The sequence below is a fragment of the Miscanthus floridulus genome, chromosome 12 (genome assembly GCF_019320115.1).
Source record: "Miscanthus floridulus cultivar M001 chromosome 12, ASM1932011v1, whole genome shotgun sequence".
In the NCBI taxonomy this organism is placed as follows: domain Eukaryota; kingdom Viridiplantae; phylum Streptophyta; class Magnoliopsida; order Poales; family Poaceae; genus Miscanthus; species Miscanthus floridulus.
In genome coordinates this window covers 58,094,173-58,111,710 of record NC_089591.1, presented here as the reverse complement: position 1 = coordinate 58,111,710, position 17,538 = coordinate 58,094,173, and the positions used below count along the sequence as shown (strand labels likewise).

General features: G+C 42.1%; 2 protein-coding genes across 2 annotated transcripts; one reads left to right on the top strand and one right to left on the bottom strand.

Moving 5' to 3' along the window:
- Positions 1-10,105: 10,105 nt before the first annotated feature.
- On the bottom strand, positions 10,106-10,919 carry LOC136495950 (uncharacterized). The gene is made up of 3 exons (XM_066491719.1): positions 10,911-10,919; positions 10,657-10,746; positions 10,106-10,465 (listed from the first exon to the last, which is right to left on the bottom strand). Exons 1-3 carry the CDS (start codon positions 10,917-10,919, stop codon positions 10,232-10,234), a joined length of 333 nt encoding a protein of 110 aa, XP_066347816.1. The 3' UTR covers positions 10,106-10,231.
- Positions 10,920-13,882: 2,963 nt separating this feature from the next.
- Positions 13,883-16,301, top strand: LOC136497379 (large ribosomal subunit protein eL14z-like). The gene is made up of 5 exons (XM_066493170.1): positions 13,883-13,939; positions 14,046-14,147; positions 15,653-15,782; positions 15,859-15,971; positions 16,050-16,301. The coding sequence occupies exons 1-5, from the start codon at positions 13,937-13,939 to the stop codon at positions 16,107-16,109; spliced, it is 408 nt and encodes a 135-aa protein (XP_066349267.1). The 5' UTR covers positions 13,883-13,936; the 3' UTR covers positions 16,110-16,301.
- Positions 16,302-17,538: the final 1,237 nt, after the last annotated feature.

The window sequence follows — 17,538 nt, the reverse complement described above, 5'->3', positions numbered from 1 at the left end:
TAGGTGGCTATCTAAGTACTAACATTGGGATTTTTACTTTCGTCGTCCATACGGCGTGCTATTGTATGAATGTCATTCACTTGAATGGTAATGTATGGATCAATTGCCTCTACGTCCAGGTAAGTGTGAGTTGTGAGAGCATGACCGTCCAATTGTCGGTCTAGGGGAGAGTTAGCTGTGGCTACTGGAATATTTACATGTTACACACATGTATATATGAAGGTACTTAATTGCGGGTATATCTATCGGGTAGCTATAGATACCGAAGTATATATATCTAGGGATGTATATATGGAGAGTATCTTAGTTTACTGCTTTCATTGTATGCTTATTTATCTCTTGTGGGGATGGGCTGCAATGAATTTGCCTACAGGTATGCTAACCACGAATGCGTAGATTGAATGTAGCTGACGACTAGCTATATATCGAGAGAGTACGTGTTATGCCACCGACATAGAACGTGATTGCCACCTTAGGCTGGCAATTTCGTGAGGACGAATAGGACGAGCATGCATCATGATTGTGCTTGTGCATAAATAGGCTTCCCTCACTTTGTTCTAATACTAAGTAACTTGTGACCAATGTGATGCTACTATCTTCCCTGTGTGAAGCTAGACAAAATACCTTGTCCCCTGCTGCTTGAATAACTATGCTTGAAGATAGTGTGTGATTAGCTTTGCCTTGTATGTTTGCTTCTAAAAGGAAATAAAAGATAACAGTACCTTATCACCATGTTTTGCATGATAAGTGTAGTGGTGTTGCAGTAGGTGATTGCTTGTTATGTACGAGCTTGTGCTTAGTAATAGTCGCTTAAGCTAATTAGATTGAGTGTTTTGAAATGCTTTCTTAAGACTAGGATGTAGGTGTGGATGCTCGTTATCTAGGTAGTGTCGTAGCTGTCACCCCTTTTGTCCTCGGTAAGCATACGAGTGTTGAAGAGCGCTATCCTAGAACAACGTCCAAGTTTTGGTAATTTCATGGTTGTCGTTTTCAATTAAGTTCTCTCTTAGGAGCCTGAGCCTGTACACATGGTTGTTAGCCCTTGAAAGTTGTGCTACGGAGACCTTTATCCATGCCTTGGCATGACCTTAGGCCCCAGCGAAGTTCCCTTGAATGCTTGCTTGTGTCGTGGTTGTCCTGCTCCTGTGTGGGAGGACCTTGCTCAAAAATCATTGTTGGATCTCATTGCTCCTTCTTCTACAGATGATCTAGTGCAACGCTAATCGCTATCTACCTTGCTTTGGAACCTTTTCCTCATAGATCATGTCATTGTTTTATCAACTGAATCCTTAGTCAGTGCCTTGGCTCTGTCCCTTGAATCTTGTTTGTTTTGTCTCCAACCCTTTCAAGTCTCTGGATGTTTATCAGTCTTGATCTCATGTTGCTGCTAAGGAAGACCAAATCTCATGTTAATCTTTATATGGTAATCACTTTGGTAGACACGAGGCGTATATAGAAATTAGGCAAGAAGTCCCCTGCTCAGTTGTCTTTGGCAATTAGGCTATGTTCTTTTGCGCTGTGTTTTGATCTTCTGATTGCCTCCTTGTTGGCTCCTAACCTTGTGACTACCATTATTTGCTCTCCCTCCTTCTCATGGTGCTTGCTCCTATGCAACCCAAATTGTGCCACATGAGATTTCTTGTGGGTTGTATGTTCAGTAATGGTGCCACGATTAGCGATCTACGGTGCTGTGATGAAATCGAGAGCCTCCTGTGGGCGCGCACACAGGAGTTGTGCTGCTCGACACGCGTTGGTATCAAGGATTCTAGTCATGATCCATTGCAAAACTGCACCAATGTGTTATTTTCACATGAGCTCTTCCTTGGTTATCTCTCCTTATCATGTCAAAAGATCTATATGTCAAATCGCTATCACTCCTGGAAGTGAGCACTTGACTCGAGCTACAGCATCGTAGTAATTATGATGGAACACTGATGGTTATCTAGATGGTATGGGATATGCTAAATCTAAGTTGGTAACTGGATGTTATTGGTTAATCAAGTGATTGCTATAGTATAGGTGCTTACCTAGATGGATAGGTCATAATAAAAATGATGCAAAGTACTTAAAATGGTTTCTTCATGATAGCTTATGCTTTTCGCAAACGAGTCAGCTAGCCCACTAAAGAAAGCCTTGCATAATTCTTGGTGTCATTTGTTTTGGTTTCCAATGGGTAAGTCTGCCTGAGTACATTCGAGTACTCAGGGTTTATCCCACCATATTGTAGGTGAAGTTCTTAGCCTGCTGAAGATGGTGGCTAACCACCAGTGGGCTCAGTGATTCTATATTTAGTTCTCATCTATATGCTTTTGTGTGAGGACGTCACTTATGCTAGCAATGTATTTAGAACTTATATTAATGTAATCATTTGAAAGCTATGTTGTTTTCAATAATCGGTTTTGAAACCCAAACTTTTACTATTATTTGTGAATCCATTTGTAATATTATTTCCATTGTAACTCTGCGTATGTGATGTGTATTTGCTTAATCACATGATCTTGGTTGTGATGTTGATTTACCGAGGTCCTACGTGACACTTGGCGGACTACCAGGTTTATATAAGTAAAAGTATGCGCGTGTCAACATGTTAGTGGGGACAGCTGTACTTGATCTTGTATAAATTGGATGGTTCTGTTACACTCACCTCCACCATCAAGCACTCAACTTGATCCATCGGAGGAGTATGCCTACAAAACAAGTTTAGTTGCTAGATTTAGGTCCCTAATTTAACTTGGGGCCTTACATGTTAGTCACAAGGATCTTAGGAACCCAAATAGAAGTATTCCTATATATGTTGGTTTCTTTTTCAACATATTTTGCAACCACTTTCTCACTGTTGTTGTTCTTCAAAACAAAGCATGATGTCAGGCTTTGTCGAGGTGCATAAGTCTTTGGTTGATAGGCATACTTGTTCTTGGTGACCCACAATGATTCCTTAGGCTTTTAGAAAACCTGTTTCTGCTGGTACACCTTCTTCTTGGGCTTAGTTGATCAGGAGCAGAATTGGTAGCCTTCTTATTTTTGCAAGGCGTGGCACTGTGGCACTACCGCTGTGCGGCACTGCCGCTCTGGGATGCTGCACTATCGTGGTCTGTGAAGGCTGATCTATACCAATTTTGCCCTTCATCTCAAACTGCACACACTCATAGCCATTCACTATCCTTCTTCCATTTGCCTTGGCTCCTTTTTTGTGGCCGAGCCCATGCTTGATTAAGGGATGCCTTTCTTACTTAAATTGTGGCCCTTTTGATTCATCATTCTTTTTGTCATTGAATTGGGTCACACTTATCCACCATTTTTCAATGATTTCATTGAACCTAGCAATCTTCTTTCTCATAGCCTCCATGTGTTGCAAGGTTAGTGGAATAGGCATTCAAATCAAGATTAAAACATTTTCCACAACCTTGACTAGTGGAGGAAGTAGACGTTTCCTTTGCCTTAGAGAGATATGAGTTGCTATCCCAAAGAATGCCATATTGCATCTCAAGTTCTTTGTGCTTTTCATCCAAGTCATAATACTTTTTCTTGAGAGCTTTATTTACTTTCTATGTGATAGCATGGTCCTCTTGCTCTTTGGCCAAGGCCTTGCTCAAGGATTCTACCTCACTTCTCTCTAATACAAGAGCTTCTTTGCTAGCAATGTAGAGATCCTCTTGTTGGATAACAGTCTCGCCAACATGTGCCAAAGCTCCTCTGTTGCTCCAAGCAAGAGTAACAAGAACTCAGCAGCCACAACGATCCTGAAAAGTGCAATCAAGCCCTAATTGTGGGTTTTGGTGATAATGACCACGCAATTAGAGAACTAATGAGATTTATCGAGATGACAAGTAGGAAATTTATATTCGAGGATGCTACACGAAATGGAGGAGCCCCTAATTACAAATGTTGATCGCTTCAAACTCAAAGGAGGTTTAAATTCTTTTATATTTTGAATTTAAGTATAGGAAAAAGCCGTACTATAAAGGGGGATACAATGCTTAAGCTAATATGTGCTACCTAGTGCTCAAACATACACATACATCCTTAGATTCATAGCTAAGATAGCCTAAACTTCACTCTTACCCTTGCTGTCTTGACTGGTGTGGCACTGCCGCACTTGAAGAGAGGCACTGCCGTAGTGCGGCAATGCCGCACTTAAGCCACGGCACTGCCATGACTTTAGTGACCGTTGGGGCTGAGGAGGTATTTATACCCATCCTCTTCCTCCCAAACAGCTATCTTCTTCCTTCTGCTCATTCTAGCTCGTCCAAAATAGAAAGGAGTTCTCTCTCTCTCCCTCCATTAGTGACCTTGAGCCCTCAAGCAAATCCACTGATTTCTCCATCAATTCTTAAGAGAAAAGAGTCTAAAACTCAATTAGAGAGCAGCTCCATTGATTCCTCAACTCAAAAGAGCACTTGGTTCACATTTTGGCCGGCGATTGTGTTTGTTACTCTTGGAGCTTAGCTCCAAGCTGGCTAAAGCGTCGCCCGTGGAGCTTGCCAACTTGTGTGGTAGCCCCGAGAGGTTTGTAACCATCTCTTGAAGCTAGTAAACTCACCCCTCATCTCAAGAGTTAAGTCTCTTGACTTGAGAAGGAGGAAGGGTTGGAAAGCCTTAAGCCTTAGTGTCTAACCTCAACAACATGGACATAGGCAAGCCTTGATGGCGAGCTGAACCATAGGATAAATCATTGTGTCTCTTGTATTTGATTTACATTACTTGCATGTCATATTGTTGTTGAAGTGATTTCTAGGGTTTCTAGTCGATATACTTTTGTGTGGTGTTCCTACTACTTCTAGCTCTCGATTTGTGACTATCATACCTATAGTAAGCTGAGAAATTTCTCTGATCTAAGTTTTCGTTCATTGATTTTGAACTGTGACTCAAAGTTGTCTACAGGTGCGGCAGTGCCGCTGTTCTAGCTTAGCAGTGCCACAGTCCTCCAGTGTCGCTTATCAGGGTGGTAGTGCCGCAGGGTGAAATTGATAAAAGTTTAAGTGTTTGTTTTGATAGGCCTATTCACCCCCCTCTAAGCCAACCAAAGATCCTACAACTAGTATCAGAGTAGGTTACCTCATATACACTTTACCGCATGAGGTATGGAGCCCGGAGGAGGAGTTAGTGGCGTGAAGCCGGTGGATGTCGACACGGACAGCATTGAGCTGAGCATGTCAATGGCAAGCAATACCACACTACCACATCTTGAGGCTATCGATGCTGAAAGAGCTCTCAATGATAATGAGAGAAGAAGAAGGAAGGAGGCAAGAAAGCTAAAAAGAGAAGCAAGAGAGAAGGAGGAGGAGGAGGAGCGTTTAGAGGAGACGAAGCAAAGGAAAGAAAAAAGAAGGCTCAAGAGAGAAGCAAGAAGAAAAAGAAGAGAAGCTAGAAAGAAGAAGAAAGAAGAAGAGAAGGCAGCAAGTGCATCATCAAGCATATCAAGTAGTTCCAAAGATGGAGATGATGATGAGTCATACCAAGTGTCAAAGGAGAACAAGAAGGAAAAGAAAGGAAAGGGAAAGGCCAACAACAACAAATATGCCACCATATCCTTTAACTACTCTTCTATTCCTATGACTAACCATGATCGGAGGTCTTTCATCAATGTGCCCATAGGCAAGTTACCTCACTTCAACGGGACTAACTTTGCCAAGTGGAAGCACTTGATGAGAGCCTATCTTATAGGTCTTCACCTTGGCATTTGGGAGATTGTTTGTAATAGATTTGAGTCTTCGGTTGATCCCAAGAACCCAACGCTAGAAGAGATAAGAATCATTCACCTCAATGGTCAAGCCACAAGTGTGTTGCTTAGTGCCTTGGATGGTGATGAGTACAATAGAGTGATTGGAGTTGATGTTTCTAAGCAAATATGGGATACTTTGCACCTAGCACATGAAGGGGTTGACAAAGTGAGAAAGGCAAGGATTGATTTGTTGATGTCAAAACTCAATCGGTTTGTAATATTGGATGGAGAGGTGCCACAAGAGATGTTTGATAGGTTGATGACAATGGTGGGCAAGATTAGAGGCTATGGTTGTGATGAGCTAGATGATCACAAAGTTGTCAAGATTATGTTGGAAGCTTATTCACCTAGAAATGAGATCGTAGTCACTCTAATGAGACAAGAAGTTTGAGTACTTCACACCAAATGATATACTTGGGATGATCTTGACCTTTGACATGCAAAGAGAAGAAGCAAATGAGAGGAAGAAACTTGGAGAATTGAAAGCAAAGCTAGAGGGCATCAAGATCAAAGATGTAGCTCTCAAGGCCAACAAATCAAGCAAGCAAGGCTCTATAAGCAAGTCCAAGATCAACCAACAAGCTTCAACTAGCAAGCCCAAAGCAAGCAAGCAAGTTCAAGAAAGAGTAGAGACCACATCATCTTCAAGTGAAAGTAAAAATGATGATGATCAATATGAGAAGATTGATGATGTTGCTCTCTTTATGAAGAGATTTCACAAGGGGCTGAAGAAGCAAGGCTACAAGGTAGTGAAGAGAAACTTTCCAAACAAGAAAAAGAGGACATACTACAATTGTGGTAGCACTAATCACTTCATTGCCAAGTATCCATATGAGATCAAGGACAACAAATACAAGAAAGAGGACAAGGCCGACCAGAGGAAGAGCAAGAAGAACGTGGGAGAGGCTCACATTGGGCATGAATGGGACTGAACTAAAGAGAGCACAAGTGAAGAGGATGAGAAGATTGCAACTGTTGCCATTCACAAGTCATCCCCTACACCAAGGCTCTTCAACAATATGTCCGATGATGACTACTACTCCTCTCACATTTGTCTCGTGGCAAAGCGTGAGAAGGTAAAATCCAAATCAAAGGCCAAATCTCCTCCACCTCCTAGTGATATCTCTAGTAGTGATATTAGTGATAGCTCTAGTGATGATGAATCTAGTGATGAAGAAATAAACATGATAACTAAAAATTTGAATAGAAAGACCAAATTATTCATTACTAAGCTAATGGAGGATCTAGAGAGTGTCTAAGCCGAGCTAGAATCTAGAGGGGTGTTCGTGGCCGGTTCCGGTGATTGTGAGGGGACTTGTACCTTCCCCGATGGAGAGTCGAAAGGTAACTCTAGTGGATTGCTCATGTCTTTGAGTTACCTCACTTGTGGGTAGGTTCTTACGGTGTCCAATTATGTGGATGAGATTCGTGCAACACCTCTTAACCGCCGAACCACCAAGTGTTGGTCGACACAATAGGGATGAGCGTGTCGGCAAGCATGTGAACATCGGGAGAAAAATTGGTTGTTTCTTGCCCTTTGGTATTCTCCTGGTGATTGATGGTACTCATTTTGTGATTGGTTCACTCCTCTACGCGGCGGTATAATCACCCTACTCACTCATTTATATTCCAGCAAACTAGTTATAGTAAGCTCTTTAGTGTAGCTAGAATTGAGAGCTTGCTTTGTAGCTTAAGATCATCTTGTGGAGCTCTTTAGTGTAGCAAGTGTGAGAGCTCTTAGTGAGTAGTGACTTAGCCATTTGTGTGCCTAGTGATTATAATAACTAGAATTGTTGAATAGGTGGCTTGCAACCCTTGTAGAGCTAGAGCAAGTTTGCATTTCGCTATTTGTCATACTAATCCAATTGCTTTAGTGATCTTATAGTTTTTAAATAGACTATTCACCCCCCTCTAGCCATATTAGGACCTTTCACACTTGTAGTGCAATTCTCGTAGGTGCCGAAACTCCCGGCTGTTTGCGTCGGAACTTCCGACTGTCGGAAGTTCCGGCCCAAACTTCGGGACTTCTGACTGTCATTGATATTTGATTTTGAGATTACACATAAATTTTTAGATACGCCTATTCACCCCCCTCTAGGCATTGTTTAGATCCTTTCAGTACCTTTAATGAATTGGGATATATGTGTAATTTCTGTTGAGCACTACTCTATCCTAAAAATCCTAAAACACTATTTTTTTTGGGATGGACATAGTATTCACCTGTGTAAAAGATTAGCATTTGAGATTGCCGTGATATTAGTTTTTTTCATTGTAGTGCAAAAGCGCTTGATTCTAGATCTACAGTGAAATATCTATGACCTTAGAGCTGCCTTTTAGGGAAAATATATACACATATGGTTCTAAATGATAGTCTTTGTAATTATGACCACTATGATGACCCTCTAATTAATATGACTAATTTTGTCATCCCTGGAATCGCACAATCCATGATATCAACTACGCGCATAAATAGGATCCATTACTAAAGAAGAACATACATTGCTCACAGAAATTCAACTTAACATAAAATTAGTCAAGTTACATCACATGTTGTTCAACACATTAACTTCACATTACCCAAAGTACTACATGAAAGTCTAATTATACAAAAGTTTTAAAATACATCCCATGTGAACCATGCCACATCCACTGGCTACACCTCTCATATAGCTATGCTTTCACTCCTAGTCCACTGAAGGATGAGGGACATAGAAATAGCCATAGGTTGAGTCCATCTCACCTGTAAAACTCAAGTGTAGCCCCATGAGTACACAAGTGCACTCCATAGGACTTGCCTAGTATAATAAGTAAGGGAATATACATTTGCGCTATGCCAAGGTGCAAAGTTGGTTTGCACAAAAGCAATTATGCATAAAGTAAATGTTATCTAACAACTAAATCCAGGCATAGCAAGTGGTATAATAAGAAGAGTGAACATTAGCATAGGGTAGGGCTCGATCTTACATGAGTCATTTCATCGCAATAATTACTTTGGAACTAGAAATCATGAATGTACTTATAATGGGGAGTGTGGCACTGCGGAATGGTTAAGTCCATTCAAAACTCTGTAGAGGGTAGAAGTTTTACCCATAAGAGAACGAAGGTCGTCGTCCGCACGACCCGATGGTCCATAATGGGTAACTCATCACCTCAACCTTTCTCTTGCGGGGCCAAGTTGACCAATAAACGGCCAAAATGTGTCGGGGTACTAGCTTTCTAGCTACTCCGAGCACCAAATTGCACTGAATCCACAAGGTTACATGGTCAAGCATAATACTAGACTTATTAATCCTATATATTGTCAAGCATAATACTAGACTTATTAATCCTATATATGGCAAATGGTTTGTATGGGAGAGTGCTCAAGACTCGCTACGACAAATGCAACAATCCTTAACCGATCCAAGTGAGAGATGTCATCCGAGACACTATCCTAGTGTCCGAGTGTGATGTTTCGTTAAGCTATTGTTATGGTGGCAGTTGCTAGAGCGACATGGCCAAGATTGGTTTTGATTGTTATGTTGCTTGTCACAGGTGCTATTGTTGAGGAGGTTGTTTGGTAGTGGCATGGTATGGACCGACACTAGTGCTAGTATTGGGGCAAATGGCAACGACATCGCTAATGTGTTCGTACAAAGGCATAAGTGAAAGAGAGGAAAGAAGAAGTTAAGGACAGACATGCGGAATTCATAGTCAACAATTAGTTTTAAAATTGCCAGTCATCAGGCATAAAAACAACCAGTTTTACTACTTGAAGGAGGGTTAATGTCTGGTTTTATAATTTGGGGAGAAAAACTATTCCGTTCGTTTTAAATTATAGGTCATTTTAGTTTTTGGTATACGTCTATTGACACTTTTTCTTATGAATGGCCAATTTTGTCAGGTTGGTCGAATTATTAGTTTTTTCTTTTTAGCAAAGTCGAATTGTTATTTTGTTACTGGTGCCGGAGAAGATGACAAAAAAAAACTGGGTGCGCCCACTGTTGAGCTTTTCTTTTGGGCTAGGCAAGGGAATGGGCTGCATGGGCTAGCTGAGTTGGGCTGTCGAAAAGAGGAGAAATTAAAGCGCGCTAAGGAAATGAGCTTTGCAGGCTGACCTGCACCTGCTCCTCTCCACTGTTCTTAATAAGAACATGTCCTCCACAAAATTGCTGGGAGTTGCCGCTAGAGCTACAGTTCCCATTCCGGCACACCGATCACCATCAGCCAGTGGCAGTGGTTCTGTGGCAATCTTCTGTGTAGCACAGTTTAAACTGCTCATAGTACTTGTTTAGTTGTTTTGCTCTGCTCATTTATAGATTCACACAGTTTTGGACATAACAAAGTCGACATAAAAGCTACCCGACTCCAGTTGAAAAGAGAGAAGCTATCAGACGAGCAATATTTGCATTAACCTTTGAATGAGAAGGCACTACAAAAGAAAAGCACCAAGCATCAGTTCATGTCACTCGCTGGTTCCAGCTGCATCGCAAAGCGTCAAAGAAGCAGAGGCGGCGGTATCGTTCCTCATCAGGCGCCTTCCTTGGATGGCGCCGGGTACTTGACGGCGTTCTTGACGATCTTCCTGGTGGCAGCGTCGCCGAGGTCGACGCCGCACATGTCGGAGAGGCGGATCAGGTAGAGCAGCACGTCGGAGAGCTCCTCGCCGAGGTGCTCCTTCTCGGCCTCGTCCCAGTCCGCGAGGCCCTTCCGCACCTCCCCTTTCCACATGAACAGCTCTGACAGCTCCCCGACTTCAGCAATCTGTCAGGCACAAAACAAATCAAATCATTAAGCTCTCGCCTTCCTTAACAAAAGGAACAAATAAAAAGTCCTTTCTTTTGCAAGCGAGAATGTGCGGTCGATGCTTTTTTTACATATATATAAAAAAAAGAATCGGAATGACGAGGAGCGAATCGAATTCCTTGCAGTTCAGGTTCAGAAAATTCAGTCACAAGCTGACAGTGATCATCATTCAGCAAATCAGCAGTGACCCTGATGTCTGAACCAGCATAAATAACCACGTCAGAGGTGACAACAGCAATCTGCGTAGTATAAGACCCAACCGAGTCTCCAAAGGTGACGCGGGAAATTTGCTTCGACTGGGGCCAGGGCCACGTGGCATCCGACTATCCGAGATGTGACACCTGAAAGATGCATTCCAGTTCAGCCGGCCGCTCAGGCCATGGGCAGTGCGGAGATTAGTTACTTGTCCCATTTTGCTCCCATGAACCAACCCACACATGGATGGCTGGATCTGGACGGCATGATCTTTCAGGAGCAGGACGCTAAAAGTCTCCGAAAATATCAGGGGGGGGGGGGGGGGGGGGGTGTTGAGAGAGGGAATAATGCAGAATGATTGTATTTTGGGATCGACTCTAGGTCCTGTCCCCGTCAATGTGGTTACAAGAAGTTTCTTCTTTCGAAACCAAAATTCTGAAGAAAAATTCTAGCTAGATGCATTGCGGCTCCACAACCCTGTGATACACATGTAAGTATACATCTGGGAACCTATAGTAGGTATAAATGCGTGCATGATGATCAATTCTCAGGTACAAAGTCCGCTGTCCACATGCAGTTAGTTAAGTGAAACGAATAAATCAGATAGATCTCAAGAATCTAGCTAGTCGCACTACTTGGAACAACAACCAAAAAAAAAGGAGAATCTTAATGAACAGTTGGTCAAAAGAAGCCTATGGTGGCCATGGAATGAAGTTTTTTTTTTTTATCATAGCCTTTGGCAGGGAGCCCTCGTTGTTCTCTTCCTTTAAGAGACGGAGACATTGTCTATGTGCACATGATATTCGTCTTCTAGAGATGCTTCCTGCTCAGACGATGGATGGGTACTGTTTCCCTCTCGTCTTGAGATGTGCAGTGGTAACCTTTTTTTTTTGGTTTAGTTTAATCACAACAGTGGGCCAGCGAGAGCGATGTTAATTACTGCCTTTATCAGTGGGCATAATCCGGATTGACAGCTTGTTTGCTGAGAAATCACAGAGCGGTGCAGTTACTTCTCGCCTGGCATACACTAGGCACTTGATCGATTGCCATAACCGGCCCAAAGATTCAGATTACTTGTACGATCTTCGTTCTGGCAGTTTTTACAGACACATGGACAGTAAGTTGCGTTAAGAAAGGTGTGGCCAGGTAAAAGGGTGGGGAAAAAAAGGTGGGAAGAGGCACTGTGATCTCGTAGGATCTTTTGGATATGAGCTGCCATCGATCGCGTCTCAGATTGAGTTACTTTCCTCCTTTTTAAGTCACGGCAGGAGTTTCCCTTAATCTCGAGCGCAGAATTCCGATGCAAGGGTTCAGAATGGTTTAGAGCGAAACTTCCAAGACTTGATTGTTCTTTCTCTTGTTGTTCTAGCAGTGGCAGGCAGCCGGAAGGAGCGGTTTGGCCACGGGCCTGGCAGAGCTGCCGGTGCCGCTGTCGTGGAGTGTCCGTGGGTGAGGAGGCGGCTGGCAAGCCGCAAGCCTGGCATAAAGGCAGTCAGCGCGGCAGCACCTGGCCGGAGGTACCAAATAATAAACACCACACGCGCAAATGACGGAGGCATCAAACGCGAGCCTTTTCCGGCTTTGGCGGCGGCCGGCAACACGAACAAGGCTTGGCGAAAGCGTCCGGCCTCTCTCTTCTGAGAGTGTTACCACTGCACACTCTACGGCCCACGCTGAAGACAATCCGAAGCCCAGGAGGAGTGCACGGGGTAGCAGAATTTGGGGTTGTTTAGTTCACTCCTAAAATTCATGTCACATTAAATGTTTAGATATTAATAAAGAGTATTAAATATAGATTAATTATAAAACAAATTATATAGATGGAGATTAATTTACGAGACGATTTTTTAAACCTAATTAATCTATCATTAGCATATGTACTGTAGCATCATGTTGTCAAAACATAGACTAATTAGGTTTAAAAGTTTAGTCTCGCAAATTAGTCGTAAGTTGTGTAATTAGTTTCGTAATTAGTCTATATTTAATACTTCATGCATGTGTCTAAATATTCGATGTGACAGGAATTTTAGGAACACCTATAGAAACCAAACATGATCTTTATGGAGCAGTCCTAGACATGCTAGGATAGCCCATACTCGTTGGAGTTTTTTTTTTGTGTGTCTCTTATCTGGATATAATTGTAGCATTTGTTTGTACACACGCACGTCCACTCAACACACATTACACATCATCCATATATAAATAAATCTACAACTACACTCAGATTTGAAAACTATGTCATTTTTGAGATCATCGAAATCACGGTCCATTGAACTCGGGCGGGCAGCTCTCACACCGGAGAAGCTGGCCACCGAGCTACGCGCTCGTTCTCCATGCTCGTTGGAGTTGTATGTAAAAGGACAGGGAGCAGGAGCGTGTTCTTCTCTCTCAAGCAAACCACCGGCGTGATCTGAATCTTCCTCTCTTCTCCTCGTCTCCAGATCCGGGTCCCAATTTTCAATACGAACTTGCTATGCTCAAAAAGTTTATGCTGCCTGCGTACATTTTTTTTTTGAGTTTTAGAGCCAAGCTCTGGTCTTTTAACTTCACAAATGGCATACCATTCGAACCAGTTTAGCACCACAGTCTCCACACAACCTCAAAAACAACATAGACCCTTGACCAAGTAAAACAGCTCCTGAGAAAGATAACACCATGCCAAACTGACTATTTTGCATTTGGTGTTAAAATTGCGATAAGGCACGTTCCACTTATTCATATTTCGAGATATGCCAAAGATTAACTCGATACATATTTATGAGCAAACCAAACATGCCATTTGAAGTCTCAACTGAATTAAGGCATTGTTTAGATACATGTGTATCCACCTTCAATCCACATGTGTTGAGGTGGAATAGAATAGAAATTAGTTTAATTCCACTACAATACACTTCAATAAATATGGATTGAGATGAATACATGCGTATGAGCGGAAAATACTGACTCAGCCGAAAATGGGAGATAAAGTTCAATCAAATGCCAGCCCGGCCCACACAATGAAGCCCAAGAATTTTTACAAGTACTATCCAAAGCCAGCCCAAAATCATCAGCCTCAAAAGCCTCTAACTCATCTAACCTAGATCGGACGGCTAAAATCCGTCTTCCCAAGATCCATCGGCTCACCCGCATCCATTCCTCCCTATATACGTCTGCGGCATCAACAAAACCCCTCTTCCCCAGCCGCCCACCCCGCTTCGCCGCCCCCCGCCGCCGCCGTCTCCGCCCGCAGCCACAATGGTAAGATGTCCTCGCGATATCTTCCCCCATCGAGGAGTTTTGCTGCTTTTTTCGTTGGTGTTGTTGGCTAATTTATGCGCACCTTGTTGATGTCGTGGTTCTGCAGCCGTTCAAGAGGTTCGTGGAGATCGGGCGAGTGGCCCTTGTGAACTACGGCAAGGAGTATGGCCGCCTCGTCGTTATCGTCGACGTCGTCGACCAGAACAGGGTGAGTTGGATCACTTCTCTCTCGTGCTTGGGCTGATGTGTGGATTTGGCCAGGTGTTCGATGGTACTGTGGTTTTATGAACTTTTTTTGTTCTGTTGCGCGCGTTAGGTCGTTGATCATTACTGTTCCTGTGGTCGTGCGTCTCTGCATTAGAGAAGTAGCTTGCACAGTTGAATTTGACCATTTTGATGTTCTGTGGACTGTTATGCTTTGATCTGTGTAGTACAAGTTAGCTACATCACTTATATCACAGCTGGTACAGTAAACTCTGGTCACTAGTTGATACTAATAATATTCTCTTATGAGAATGGTTGATCCACCTTTTACCAGTTAATTCTGAATGTTTAGGCAGCGAATTTCTTGCGAAATGCCCTTTCACATATGGAACACCTTAGCTCGTTGCAATCATTTTACTGAAATTAATTGAAATGTTCTGTCTAATTATGTACATATGCCATTTGTAGTTAAGTTGGCAAGCGAAGTACTTCTCTGGTTACAAAAACATGTTTAGGGGTTAGGACACTATTTGGTCAAACTTTAATAAGAATGAGAAACATAAAAAACTATTACATTATTTAGTTTGAAAACATGTAAATTATATGTGTAGTTTTGTATTTAAAATCTTTGCAAAATCTCTTAAATTTGAAGACACATTGAAGACCTTCTAAAGCCACGTGTCTGGTATTTTTTTTACCAGACAAAGCATATACCACTGTATATATCTGCTCTGAGTTTTTTGTGAGCTCACCTACAGAAATTTGTCTGCAATGTTGGTTCACTTAGTTTTATGTGGCATTTTCATGTTCTATATATGATGCAGCAATGCAGTTAGTGGTTTTCGAATTTGTTGATAGCAATGTGATCTGCCTTGTTTTTTTTGCCCTTTTAGAAATGACATACCGACATGCTTGCATTAAGCAATATACTGTATTGATCTGATGATCTCAATATATGGCATTATTGAATTTTGATCGACAAATATGGATTAGTCATTTCCTTGTAAACGAAATCAACTCTTGTCTCTTCAAGTCTATTGATTTTCTGTGATTACAATGATCCATTCATTAAATCATCATGTGAAGTTGATGTGTACCTTCAGTATTAAAACACTTTCTACTAGTTTAAAGTTTATATTTTGTCTGCTATGGCTTCTTTATTAGTTTCCTGATAATCTTTAGGTAGGTCATTTGGGAAAGTTTGCCTAGCTGGCCGAACCCTTTGTGATCAGAGGCGCAGGCACTTAATATCGTTTCTATGCATTGCTGTGTGATTGAACAAAGCGCTTGTAATTTCATTGCTTCTTGGTAATGAATTTTGGCTTTGCTGTTGTGGATAAAAAATGACAATTGTTTATTATTTCTTGATAATTATGTCAATGGGTTCTGCTTGGCCAGCCCACTATGTACTAAACTGAAATTGCTTACTAATAGCTATTTGACCGATGATAATCATCATTGACTTGCTTTCTGGTTGAAGTTTTAAGTGTCTTTTCTGTCTGGTATTAGGCCCTTGTGGATGCCCCCGACATGGTCCGTTGCCAAATGAACTTCAAGCGGCTTTCCCTGACTGATATCAAGATTGACATTAAACGTGTCCCAAAGAAGACTACATTGATTAAGGCAATGGAGGAAGCTGGTGATTAACTGTCCCTGGAGTTATTCTTTGATATCTACCTGATGTCTATAGACCACTGATCATGTCCTAATTGCAGATGTGAAAAGTAAGTGGGAGAATAGCTCATGGGGCAAAAAGCTGATTGTCCAGAAGAGGAGAGCATCTCTCAATGACTTTGACAGGTTCAAGGTCATGTTGGCGAAGATCAAGGTTTGACACATTCCCTGAGTAGTTTTAGTGTATCTATTCTGCTTATGCCCTAATATGTTATGGTTGTCATTTGAACAGAGGGGTGGTGCCATCAGGCAAGAGCTTGCTAAGCTTAAAAAGGTGTCTGCTGCTGCTTAGATTGCGTTGTGGTTTTGATTTTGATCCTTTATGCTTCGATGTCTTGAAAATGTAATGCGCGAATTACTTCCAGTTAGCTTGTCAAGATGTCAATCTTAAACTGCCTTGTTTAGATATTTTGTCTAAAATGCTATTCCAAATCTGAGATAGTGTTATATTCTGATATCTATCAAGTGTTGCATTCTTGTTCCATTCAATGTTGTTGCTGGCTGGCTTTCAGTTTCATGTGACCTATTTCTCTGCAATATAAGAGATTTATAATTTCCCAAGTCAAATCATTACGAGTTTAGAGCAGATTATCCCATTCATATGGGATAGTTTAGTTTGCGGGTGCTAGAAAACCTGTATGAGTTAAACCGGGTATGCTACGTTTGGAATAGACAATAGGACTATCTAAAAACAGGCACCTTCCACCTAAAATATGTATCTGTATTCGATGATGGACCGATTTTTTTTTTAATAAAAAATGACGATTGGTTTGAGACGTATCCTACACGAGTGTACAACTATACTTATATGACAAATGACGAATAAATTGGAATAAATTGAACAATCGTCGTGCGAAAAGTGTTACCACGAAACAACCACTAATCATAGTAAGAGACCTCAGCAGTTGCTATCATAACTTATCACGAAACAAATACAGGATTTGTTGGTTGGCGGCTAACTTTTATCCAGACTTGAGGAAGCCATTTTGGGGATGTATGGTGGGCTATTTAGGCTCTTGGCTCGGCTAGAGCACCGAGCCACCGACCGCGTCTGGCTTTCTGGGAACACAGCGGCAGGGCATTCCTCGCGCGCTCGTCCACTCACGGACTCACCACGACTGTCGTCGAGCCCTTGTTAGCGAGCTCCTCCGCCCTTGCGCGAGCATTGCCAACCACCTTCCTCCACGCGAGCTCCACCGCCGCCCCTCCCTGCGCGCCGCCAGCCATCACACGAGCTCGGCTGGGCACCGTGCGGGATCTGTTGCCCCCTGTACGGTGATTCTATGTAAGTCAAGCCATGCACCAAACGTACTATTTTTTTTAATATAGCCTTAGACGGTCCATGGAGGGGTGGAGACAGGGGGGGGGGGGGGGGGGGCATATGAATGTAAAAATTCCATTGATTTTTTAAATTCGAATCAATTTTAAAATTTTAATATAGTTGGTCCCCTTAACATTTAAAAAAAATCAACTTTCTCTTTCCGCCCCTGCAACCAAATAAATGCATCTTGCATAGCACTAGCAAGATTTTAACTACAATTTGTCTTAAAAAAACTATCCAGACTAGAAACAGAACTAAACAACCTCATAATCTTTGAAAAAAAAGAGAGGCCTTAAATAAGAACAAATCCAATTGCATGTACCGGCCAGACCAGGCCCGATGTCCTGCAGTCGTGCTCGGCTGGTCCTTCCTTCTCCTGTAATAGAGTGTATATATATAC

What these genes read in the sequence shown, in the direction of transcription:
- LOC136495950 (XM_066491719.1), bottom strand. An exon ending in ATGATGATCACTGTCAGCTT is followed by an intron (nt 10,466 to 10,656) that starts GTGACTGAATTT and finishes TGTGCCTGACAG; the next exon opens with ATTGCTGAAGTCGGGGAGCT.
- LOC136497379 (XM_066493170.1), top strand. An exon ending in ACGTCGTCGACCAGAACAGG is followed by an intron (nt 14,148 to 15,652) that starts GTGAGTTGGATC and finishes GTCTGGTATTAG; the next exon opens with GCCCTTGTGGATGCCCCCGA. An exon ending in TCATGTTGGCGAAGATCAAG is followed by an intron (nt 15,972 to 16,049) that starts GTTTGACACATT and finishes TCATTTGAACAG; the next exon opens with AGGGGTGGTGCCATCAGGCA.